The sequence below is a fragment of the Carassius carassius genome, chromosome 19 (assembly GCF_963082965.1).
Source record: "Carassius carassius chromosome 19, fCarCar2.1, whole genome shotgun sequence".
NCBI classification, from domain to species: Eukaryota; Metazoa; Chordata; class Actinopteri; order Cypriniformes; family Cyprinidae; genus Carassius; species Carassius carassius.
In genome coordinates this window covers 24,996,652-25,009,224 of record NC_081773.1, presented here as the reverse complement: position 1 = coordinate 25,009,224, position 12,573 = coordinate 24,996,652, and the positions used below count along the sequence as shown (strand labels likewise).

The following is a 12,573-nucleotide window of genomic DNA, read 5'->3' as shown; positions in this document are numbered from 1 at the left end:
CAGTTTTGCCATCTTTATGTATTTACAGGCACAAAATTAACAGTGTTAATATAAAATGTGTCACAGGGATGTGTTTACTCGAATTATTATTAGTTTCCTTAATTCATAAAGCAATTTACAACTACTTTATAACTCAAACTGCTGAACAATCATGAAAAATTCACAAAATTCACAAAAGCTCAACACTTAGTTGCAAATGCAGGTCATCCAACCAGAATTTAAAGTTGGAGCAATCTGATAACATTACATACATACATACATACATACCACTATGTGTGAAAGGGATTTTAAAAAACCCATACTAAACTACTCAATGGACCAGAATATATTCAGCTCAAATATGTTTATTCAATTAGCGTAAGCTTCATGGCTCCTCAGTTAATCAGTGGGTCTGGGGCAAATGTTGCGTTTGCCCCAGTCTCATGAGTGTAGCATCATGGGAAAGTACTCTGTGTGAATCCATTTCAGTTTTAAAGCTATGCTAATTAGGAGCGTTTAATTGGAAACAGAGGGAGTGCCATGTGTGGAATCTGACTAGTGGGAATACAAATGGAACGGAAAACCAACAATCTTTCCAGTCTAAAATGCTCTTCAAAAAAACACAAAGTTCCAACTCTTAATTCTTACAGGACGAGTTGTCTGGATTTAAGAGGCAGATAAATGCACTCCTGTGATCACATATTCTATACTACACTAATACATCTACACAAGTTGCTATGTTGTTTGAAAATCATAAGCAGCCAACAGGCCAATGAACTTCTTGATGTCTTATCCATCTTATTTTGCAGCTAAAATACTAAACAAATAGCACCAGAAATCTCACATATTCAAGTTACAAATCGCCACGTCCACCCTCACATCGAAAATAAAGTGGAAACATACATTTTGTACGGAGCCCTGCACATGACACGCAGGAAAAAATATAAGGCTAAATCGTGTGCACGATTTACAAATTCATTCCCTCAATGTACTAAAACGTGCACACGGTTACTATAGCGTTCCCTCGATTTACTACTGGGTTCACTCGATTTAAAAATTTATCAAATGCGCAGTCTTATGATCAAATGCACATTATTATTCTTTAGCTTGGGTTAAGCTAATTAATTTTACTTTGTTGGAACAGCAGCTATGCTAATGATGTCTCTATTTGTTTCTATGTTTTGCCACGGGATTTACACAAGCTCGTCTGGATCCAGAACACCTGAGACGAGATGATGCTGAACCTCAGAGGACCCCAGATGATGCTAACCCCGAATCAACAAACAGAACTAACAAATATTGCTACAAGTGTGACTGCATCATATAATCATGCATCATGCTGTTAATAATGTTCATCGTCTGGCTGACTACGTCTTGTATACATTTTTCTGAAAAATCCTGTCATACGTGCACAAACTGACAGTCACCGCTTATAAGCTACTACTAAATATTGTAGAACCGTAATTTTCTGTAAAGTTGCTTTGTCGTGATTTGTATTGTAAAAAGCGCTATTCAAATAAACTTGAATTGAATTGAAATTGTGCGCACGATTTACTATCGTTCCCTCGATTTGCTAAATCGTGCGAACGCAATAGTAAATCGAGAGAACGCAAAAGCAAATCGAGGGAACGAATTAGTAAATCGTGCGCACAATTTATTTATTTTTTTCTTGCATGTCACGTGCGGGGCTCTGTAATTTTGCTGTTTGTACCACTTAAAATTAAAAGCATTGAAACTCTGAAATTTGTTGCCATTAATAAACCATTAACTACAACTTTTGCTTCTATAAACTCTTAATTTGCTGTTTATTAATAGTTAGAAAGGTAGTTGTTAAGTTTAGGTACTGGATAGGATTATTGTCATGCAGAATATGTGCTTTATAAGTAATAAACAGCCAGTATGTTAATAATAGGCATGCCAATAAGCAAAAAGTGAATAGTGAGAATTGGTCCCTATACTGAAACGTTACCAAAAATCACATAATGCATGGTCCCTTGTTGCTTAATGCTTTAGTTAATATCTATAAATCTGAAGTGGAACACTAAAGGTAAAATGCTAACTACTGGTAAAAAAAAATTGTTTTGAGAAAAAAATAGCAGTATCATAAGGCTACAGGCAATCATAGAAAAATGAGTGGGTCAGTCAGGCAATCAAACAGCCTCTCCTACATAACATACAGTTCATATTGCAAAAGAGGCTTGATGGTTGCACTTCAGTCTAAAGAAAACAGCCTGGACCTATTCAGGAATTTCATGTTCCTATATAGAGATCTCTGAGTGACAGGTGAAGCCTTATTTAGCAGTGACGTGTTTCTAAGGATGCATATGCTGGTCTGCAATCTACTCCGATCATCTAGTGTATTGTTTCATCACAAAGATTTGTATTTGTGAAGTTTGCAATAGACATCTATAAAAAAATTATACTGCAAAAATATAGCAAAAACCTTACCAGCACAATTAAAACATTTTTTATTTTTATTTTTTTTGCAATTTACAGAGCCAAGTGCTGTCATAGAGACAGGTGTGATATCTCTATTGCAGTTACATTCTGGTGCCATATTTTCTCCATTCAATTCCAGAAAAATTTTACTTACAGTGCCTTTAAAATTATTTCTTGCATCAGTGAATCGTCTAACCTCAAGCCATGTTCAGCACACCACCATTGCATCAATATTCATCATTCAACTCAGAACAAGAGCACAGGATGGAAATGTATTATATATTTCAATTTGTTTCAGAGAGGGAGAAAGAAACACAGACGACTCAATCCAAACCAAACCAAACGTGTGGTCACCCTTCATGATCCTCAAATTTTGCTTACATCATAAACCTTGGAAAAGATGCCAGTGTGAAAAGGTGTAGACTGAAATACCGCAGGTCTTAAAAATGCAAGCAAGATGAAGAGGTCTTGAGCGAATGTGGGGTGCTTATTTCGCTCTCTGGAACCCTGAAGCCCTTTCATGCTCTTTTAAAACTCTGGTGAGTCAGATGTTTTTATTCTGGAGCCATCTTATATCCTTAACACCCTAGCAAAACTACTGCCTCAAAGCTGTACCAAAAGATTAGGTGAGGTGATTTTGCCATGTAAGAACTCAAATTTATTTTAAAATCAATACACATAACTACATGAGCATGTTTTGTTTTATCACATCATTAACAAAGCTCTGAGGTCATGCCACCTCTCTGCCATAAACCAGGATGGAATGAGATTACATAGACCATCATTATGGCTTTAATTAGATCAAGGACAAAAGCTCAGAGATACAGTGGCATCATTTTGAGGTTTCAGGGCAAGAAAGGTCAATGAAACTCCAGCCACTTATATATAAGTGCCACAACAAAACAATTATATGTCCACTAAATTATGGCATATTTTATGAAGCTGTTGTTGGAACAAATACACAGAATGGCAAAACTGGATTTAGCAAACAATATAATACAATACAATACAATACAATATAATATAATATAATAATTAGCTAAATTACATTTTTGATTAATAGCTTTATAAAATGTAATTATATTTTAATATTAATTTAATTTTATGAATTATTTAAATACCTTTAATATAGTTCAGCAAAGAGTAAAAATAATATTATAAAATAAAATAAACATAATACTACAATTTAATACAATATAATTACATTTTCCAAAGCTATTGATGAAAATAATCCTTTTTACTTTAATTTATTATAATTAATATAAAGTTCTTCCAAGTTGTAAATTATATTTTATGTATTAATGAATCTAAATTTTATAGAGCTATTGTTAAAATAGATATAAAAAAAGAATTTAATTTTGGAATCATTATAATAATAATATAAATTATAGATAGTTCCACTCAAAAGTGAAAATAGTTGTTATTCACCCATCCTCATCTTTTATTCTTTTTCTTAATGGAACAAAATTAAGATTTTTTTTTATACATATACAGCAATAGCTCACAGTGTCCTGATGGTGTTTAAAAATAATAAAAAGATAAAATAATGGCAGAATTTAAACTGTATACAACTTTATGTCAAGATTAGAGTAACAAAATGCTTTAGCGGTGACACATAAAAGTGCAACACCAGAGGTTTGCTAAAACCACCCACTCTCTGAAGGTCAATGAAAACCTAAGCACAAAGTAAACAAGATGCTTTTAAGAAAATTAAAATCAGTGGATCATCGTTAAGTGTTGATGCAAACGCAGTTAAAAAAAAAAAAGGATAACTGTCTCAAAGTGCAGAGGAAATGGGCTTTCTAGTGATGCAGAATGTCGCCAATAGCAGATTGGAAAAGCAATAATTTTTCAGTGGAGCCTGAGGGATGCTTCAACTCGTCAAAATCACTACACAAAACAGAATAAATGCATATTAACTCAAGTCTATTCCAATGCACTGAATTAGTCTTTTTGCATCCAGTATTGATTCATATCCACCTACAAGCAATGCAACAACACAACCTCTCAGCTGGACAAAGAAAAGCTGGTAATAGGCAGAAAATGAATGACTGAGGGAGGCACAGCTGTGTGCTTTGTTAGAGAGGGCGACAAAATGTACCTTAGCTTGTGTGTGCGCATGCATGATTTTGAGTGTGATTGTGCATAGATGCCCTTTTATATAAAATCAACTACTGAGGACCGTTATTACTTCCCCTCTATCATCGTCTTTGCAAATTGTGAAATTGCCTTTCACCTACCATAAAAGAACAAAACAATATTCAACCGCTCTAATAATTTTCCATGAGTCATATGTGCTGATGACAAATTAATAACTTTGTCACTCTGCGAGGGTCCATTAGCAAAACAAGAAAAATCCTTTGAAATCCATGCAATTTAGTGGGGATTATAATTTCCATTTGGATTCAAATATAAATGATGTTTGAGACCTTTCATTACACACTCCACTGAGCATTTGTGTGGACTTTTTGACCTCTGGGACCAATGGAAAGTTGTGCAAAGCCAACAGAATGCTCTCCTTTCAATGCAATTATTGCTAAGTGTGTGGGCTAAAGCCAAATCCCACACCTTACTGCTTCCCCCAAATGCAAACGCAAACGTTTTGAGACTTTCTTTGCTTTGCATTGAGAAAGCCACTATTTTAACAGCAAAAAGAGCAATCCATGTCATATAAATTCATTAACATATAATAATTTTAACTGTAATTTGTTAGCTAATGACCTTGAGAAGCACTTGAAAGAAAGCCATACATTTCAAATAAAAACCAACAGTAAAGAATAAATAAGCAACTCTCTTCAACAAGATGATAAAGCTGTACATTTTGATGTTTCTCTCTACATCTAGATGTACTTTTCTCTCTGTACACCATGTACATACTGGTTTTTCCACCCCAGCAGTTTCAAACGTCCACCCAACTCCATAATGCACAGAGCAATTACAGGTGAAATGTTCCCTGAAGAGACAGAGACAGCAGGCACTTTGCGAGATAACTATTCACTGAGGATGAATATAAGTACTCTCAATTTGAGTGTCAGCTGAAGCAGACCAGAAATATACATTGCTGTTGCATGTTTACAGATTTAAAGGCTATTTAAAGGCACCAATAAAGATTTATACCGCAATGGGGTTTGTTTATACAGGTTTTATTTTAATTCAAGCTGTGCTGTTCTACTTAAATTTGAACATGGCTTAACAAATCAGTCATTTAACCTTCAACCTGTGATTAAATTTGATTGTCTGCCATGATTGATTCACCATAAATGGCAGTAAGGTTACTTGTTACTTCCTTTTTTAGTGACATTAGAAAAAGCCTTTGCAAGAAGTACTAGTATGTAGTAAAGGGATTTTTAAACTTAGATTTACTGTTGCATCAGTTATCGAGATCAAAAACATACAACTAAATCTCTAACTGAAATTCAGAGGTTATATTAATGAATGAATATGTTTAAAGCTACACTATAGGTTTAATGATGGTTGAAGTACAAACAAGTAAATGTACCATAAATCTTAGTCCTTATTAGTGCAACCCACTGTGAAATACTTGTTTGCTAAGTTTAAACATGATGGTCACCAGCCAAAGTCAGCCTGGTGTCTTGCATCACAATCTAAATCAGTAATGATTCTCAGACAGCACTGACTATTTCAAAGCAGGCTATTTTTACCATTCATGTAATGACAGTATTTTACAATTGTAAACCAGGCAAAAACATACTCTCCCTCTCATTCAGACTGACTCTAATTGAATAAGGTCTAGGCAAAACTCCTGAGCTGAAGGCCTATATATAGCTGTGATGTCTTCCTGTGTAACCAGAGAATGAGTGGCCTATTAACATCACAAAAATCTGAAGCCTGGCACATTCCACTGTCAGAAATAACCACAGGGGTAGAGATGGTCCTTCAGGCCAAAAAAAAAGGAGAGACATTGAAAGACAGAGAAGTGGTGGGGGAAAGCGTAAGAAATGCAGAAATAAGAACAGAGAGAAAAAGTAGCAATTTATAGATTGAGAATGGTCAGAATGACAAAGAAGTAAAACAAAGCAATACAGACTCCAGAAAGATCAAAAAGAAAGAAAAGGGAGGATAACAATGGGTAGGAAGAGGCAAAAAAAAAGAAGGAAAAAAAAGACATTGTGAAAGAAAAGCAAAAGAGAAAGACATCTGGCATTTAGCTGAGTGACAAGACAGGTGTAAACGCCACAAGTTGTCCAGAGGATTGACACATGCATCATGACTACAGACGTCATAGACACATACTCTAGATCAGTGGGTCTTAACTGGTTTTACTTTTGGACCCATTTATTTCTGAGCATAAAAATGGTTTGACAAAAAAAAAAGCACTAAAAACCAAAATGAAAATGAAAAACCAATATAGGCTATTTATTTTGCTATCATAACTATGCACAATAATATGGTTATCTTTTATTATATTGCAACTTATTGAGAACAACCACTGCCTTAGAAAAGTTCACAACCTTTACACGCCCAGATTTCAAGCCATTAAAAAAAAAAGTACTAATAGCAGATATTAAAGTTTTGTATGCCTTATACAAAATATATTCTCCACAGATCCTCCTGGAGTACACTCAGGGACCTCCAGAGGTCCAGAGATCCTAGGTTGAAAGTCCTTACAAAAGCATTACAAAAATTTTTTAAATGGGTCCAGTGAGATGCAACAAACCCTTAAAAAATCTAAAACCCAAAAGATGATGTCAATCATTAACATCGAATTCAATAAACAACATACAACAATTATACATTTAAAGAGAATCTTGCAAGTACAGTAGAGGTAAAAGTTTGACCTGGCTACATAAAGCACCTACACTATTTCTGTTGATGGAGTCCAAATGAGAAACCCAAATCCAATGATAGTCATAAGGTGCCTGCATTGCTGAGCACTGTGGCGATAAATGTTAGTGGATAAATGTTAGTGGCAACCATAACACTGTCAGTATGATGTGATCTGATGTGGCCAGTCCAGCACGGTGACTGTGAAGGACGACAAGGAGACAAAGCCAATCCATCTGAACACATCTGAAGCTGGACGCCATCACCTCTCATCACAGCACTGATCCAAAACCAATGAATTTACTCTGAACAACTAAAACCATATATATTCCTTTCTGACAAAACTGAAGTATTAAGATTAACAATTTACTATTATTTTCTAGGGTTAAGTTATTTACTGGAAATTCAAGATTGGGTCTTAACACTGTCAACCAATGTTGCAATATTGTCTCTGATGTGTTTTATTTATATCCAAAAAACCCTTGGATATGAATCTTCCCATTTTAAAGCAAAAACTTAAACATCAAAATAATGAATATTGTTGCAAGGCTGAAAACTATAGCAGTAACTTTTTTTAGCGATACTGCCCAGCACTATTGTTTGCACATTCCTTGTAAAGACATATCGTTTCTCTGGGAGAAATATTTTAGACTGTAAAAGAAAACAATATCTGCTACATTTCTGCCGAAAGGTAATTGCAAAGAGCACATGAAACCTCCTCTTCATTCCCAGGTTAGTAAGGCGGCGAAATGCTTATTTAAAACCTTCAGAGGAGAAGACGAAACACCCTGACTTGGGGGGCGGTAATTTCACAGCTCTACTTTGGGATGGTTGAGCAGATTGTCTCAGCCCATCAGCTGCCCCCATCATTCCACCCTCGGCCACCAAACAGGTCCTTGAGGTAACTGCCACAATGGAAACCCAACCAAACAAAGTGACTGAAGAAGGAGGAGTGGCTACTTCACTTTATTTTCTGTAATTTGATTAGCCACCATTTTATGAGACATATCAGAGGGATGTGTTACTCCTTTAGCAAATTATCACATGTCATGTTTTGGTGCGCAAGAACATTTGCCTTCCACCTTTTTCTCTGAAGCATAAACTCGATAATTAGCCACATAAGCTTGATAATCGGGCAAAATGTTCTTCTGTTGGGGATCTTATGTTCTAGACATTTCTACAAGGCTGTAGGTAGTCGAGTTCTCAAAATGAAACATTAGTGTTACATTAAAATAGCTACATTCGTAGTTACCTTCACCCAAATCCAAAACGGCAAGGACAGCACTGCTTCTGGCCTCTCCGAGATGGTTGGTGGCGATGCAGGTATAGAGGCCAGCATCACTAGGTTTGCAGTCCCTGATCCACAGGCCTCCGTATTCCTGGTTATCCATGTTGAGCAGGTCATCATTATGGTACCAGAAGAGGGTAGGTTGTGGGTCTCCAGCCACAGCCACTTTCAGGCGGATATCACAGCCGGTACCTACCGCAGCGTTCCTCATCTTCCGGATGAACACTGGAGGAGTTGGGGTTGGGTAGACAGAAGCAGCAGGGTCTGGTACGACCTGATCGGAACTAACTTTTGCCCGTTTTGATGGTATCCTGGGACTTGGAGGAGCCATTCTTCCTGCTTCTTCATCGGCACACTTCTTCAGGGTCATCTGAACCTCAGCTTTCCTCATGATCCAGTGGAGAGCTTCTTTACGGACTGCTACACGTTACTAAACTGACTGAAGCTTCAAATTACATCAAGTATCTCTAATGCACAAAATAAAATAGCTTTTCATAATTTAAAGTTTTGATATGGTAAACATATTCCAAACATTCAAGCAGACATCTTCAAATGCAAGAGTACACTCCAGGTTATCAACACCAGTTAAATGCAATACTTACTTATAATATGACTTCTTAGAAAAGTGGAAAACTCTACGTGCAATAACAGAAGACCTTCTGAAAGGCCTTCAGGCAAGTAGAAATGTAAAAAGAAAGAAATTTCCCACAGGTTTTCTGCATCATAAATGTTTTGGAATAGGTTTCTCACATCCTTGAGATGTCCTATTAGAGAAGCTGAAAACAAAATGTTTAATCTTTCTCCAATTAGGCGAATGTAGCTTGCGCCTGTACTCCTGGCTGGATGGTATTTTTAGAGCAAGTCCCTGAGGATCATATTGCATTAGCAGCTACCCCTGTTGCCTTTTGGAAGATTTGGCCTCAGCTTTTCACGCTCAGATTCAGGTCCCCCAGTTCTTCGGGATCTAAGGGAAAACAATGACCGCTGAATCCTTTAGGCGATTACTCAACTGCAGGATTTCCAATGGGTTTCCAACTCTGTGCCTGCGGTGCCCAAACTTTCGACCCCTTGCCCTCCAAGTTAAGCAGTCTCACTCATGATAGCCCCCTCCCTCCACTCGCAAGACCCCCAGGGAGGTGATAGACAAGTCCCTCTAAGTCATCAAGGAACAGCTGTACCCTGATAAGTCAAATTTTTTGGACAGCCCAGATACTTTGGCCCAGCCCCTCATCTTCTCCCCTGTCACTCACAGCCAATCACAAGCTTCAGAGAGTGTGACAAGGGGGCCTAACGAGGGAGGGGTTCGGAATAAAGCTCTGATTCATGTTTCAAAGATAGCTGCTGAATAAGAATCGACATCATCACTACCATCAGTTTCATCTTGGCAGTGGGATTTTTTTCCAATTCTCTCAGAAAATAACATGATTCAGCACTCAAGCCTTGTAAGGATTAATATAATTTTTCAAACAACCCTCAGGACAAAATCTGTTTTTAGTTTTTAATATCTCATCAGCGATGGAAATAGTTATCAGGATTAAAGAACCAAATACAATCAATGCAACAATAGCTTGCAAATTCAAAAGAAGACCATGAGAACCAAACAAAAGACTAAAAACAGCTGCTATATGACATAGATTGCCATCTGCTGGACAATACGTATACATGCAAGCTGTTTTATGGTTCTTCATTATGAAAATATACAATATTCAATAACTGTAGTGGTTGACTACTTCAAGGATTGTACATCTAGAGATGTAGAATAATTATGTATAATTATTTATTTTAAACTCCCTAAATAGAAAACTATTAATCGAAAATGCAACCTGTAGATTATTGAGATTAGATAGATAGATAGATAGATAGATAGATAGATAGATAGATAGATAGATAGATAGATAGATAGATAGATAGATAGATAGATAGATAGATAGATAGATAGATAGATAGATAGATAGGATTTTGTTCATTCAGCAGCAGTTAGCTGCCTATGCAATTAGTTCAAAAAGGTCAACAGCATAAGGTCATAAATCAGCATGGATGATATATTATTCTATTACTAATTAATTAAATGTGTGCAGTAAACCTCAATTTCATAATTTAAAATAATATTGTATCCAATGATTCAATATAATCCATGTATCAGGGCTATTTATACAGATTTGTATAAAATGCACAATATATGACGATTTTCACAGCTTTGTGAGTGTTTTACCTGTGATACGTTTAACACCAGCAGAGTGTTCACAAAACACCAGCCCTCTAGTACGTTCAGCAGATGACTGATGTTCATTTTCCCTACTTTAAAATGAGATCAGAAACAAGTAGAAGATTTCAGAGGGCTGAATTTCATGCTAAGCATGTGCCTTCTCTTTGGAACCCCCTTTGAAAGGAAAATCCTCTCTGCAGTTTGTCCTGCAGGACCCAGTTGTCATAGAAACAGCATCGCGCTCTGGACTACTGAATTGAGAGCAAATGTGTGGATGGTGCACAGGTCTCTGAGTGAGTGGGAGGGAACAGGGAGGCAGATACAACACTTTACTATTCTAATACAATAGGGGAGATAGCAGATGTTTCAGCAGGACACTGTTTTAGGGCTGAAATGACTGGAAAAGGCGTGGATGAATGGCAGGCATGGCGACACTGGTGACAAGAATGATGACGTTAATGGACAACAATGAATAGAAGAGTTACACTTACGTGTGGTCGAGTCTCACTTAAAGCTGGAAGGAGAGCGCCTTGATGCCGTGATGAGTGGAGCGTCTGGTGCGCGTGTAAAACGTCGCCCCCTGCTGCTTGAAAAGATACCCTCATAATTAGGGTGTTTCCTCAGTGATGTCAGCAAGGATGAAAGCTGCCCACTGGAGATCACATTTCTCCTATTCAGCGCAAATAAATCAAAAAGCAATTTGACATATTGATTCCCAAAACAAAACTTACAATGACCAAATATAAGTCAACTTAATTTTTGGTGGAAGAACTCAAAAGTTCCTTAAAATGTGTGATGTTATAATAAGGACAGCGGTATCAGGATTTAAGGCATCATGGTTATTATAGTTAACTTAAAATAAAACCTTTATTAATAAATCTGTTGCTTGAAATAAAATAAACTATAACCAAAATCAAATATAATATAGAAAAAAAAATTATTTGTATTTTATTTCAACATTTTAATTTAGTTGACCTTGATGTTCCAAAATAATTAAAACTGGAAAAAAAAAACTTTATAGACATAAATAATTATAAAAATTACAATAACACACAACAAAACTACTAAAACTTTACAATTAAAACAGAAAATATACAAATAAAAATAGAAATTATATAACAAATAATTACACATTTTACACATAAATATCAAATGTACTGAAAATATGATACTCGCAATATGAGTTATAGCGTATATAACTATTTTAAGTTATTTACAGCTCTAAAATACTTCATCATCTAGACAGTCTCTATAAAATGGTTTTTAAAAACGAATCACTCATTTTAAAAGTCTTGGAAGAATCAAAATAATTTGTTCACATTTAAAGGGAAAGTTAACCCAAAAATTTAAATTCTTTTATCATTTACTCAACCTCCTTTTGTTCCAAAACTGTAATACTTTCATTTTTCTATGGAATACCAAAACAGATCAGTGTATAGAAACATAATCTAGTTTTATCAGTGGTCATTATAAAATTGGATAGTATTTTTGAACTTCACATCAGAACAATAAAAACTATTTGAAGTTAATCAACAACTAATATATTGTGCTAGCAAGTAAAAGTTTTTCTCCAAAACATGTTTACATGTCTCTTTTCATTGTGGCGTTATTTAAGTTACGTTACAGGTTAGCAAGGCGAGACAAAGTTTCAATATCAAACGTAGCCTATCCTCGTTGCAAGTGAACCTATGTTTAACTTAGTCTAGATAAAACAATTTTTTACCTCGTTAAGTTTTGTTGAATGTTTTCAAGGATGAAGAAATAGGCTATCACATTTGCTTCCTTTTCTCTTTTCTTTTCTTTTATTTCGGCCTAAATAACTTCTTGAGCTTCGTTTGATAGGACGCGTGGCCCTTCGTCGACTCAGACGTTGATT

At 35.8% G+C, this 12,573-nt stretch overlaps 1 protein-coding gene across 4 annotated transcripts in view; it reads right to left on the bottom strand.

Annotated features, from left to right (window-relative positions):
• LOC132095455 (striated muscle preferentially expressed protein kinase-like) overlaps positions 1–12,534 on the bottom strand; it is a 58,827-nt gene extending 46,293 nt beyond the window's left edge. For 3 of the 4 annotated variants that reach the window (XR_009422448.1, XR_009422451.1, XR_009422447.1), the window contains exons 1-2: positions 12,421–12,534; positions 11,189–11,367 (exon numbers count right to left, since the gene is read on the bottom strand). Coding sequence is in view for 1 of the 4 variants with exons in the window: in XM_059500458.1 (XP_059356441.1) it covers positions 8,456–8,882 (427 nt within the window). In the remaining 3 variants the exon portion in view is untranslated. Of the gene's footprint in view, positions 1–8,455; positions 9,644–11,188; positions 11,368–12,420 lie in introns of those variants that run through there. The other variant, XM_059500458.1, reaches the window with a different exon arrangement.
• Between the last annotated feature and the right edge of the window lie 39 nt (positions 12,535–12,573).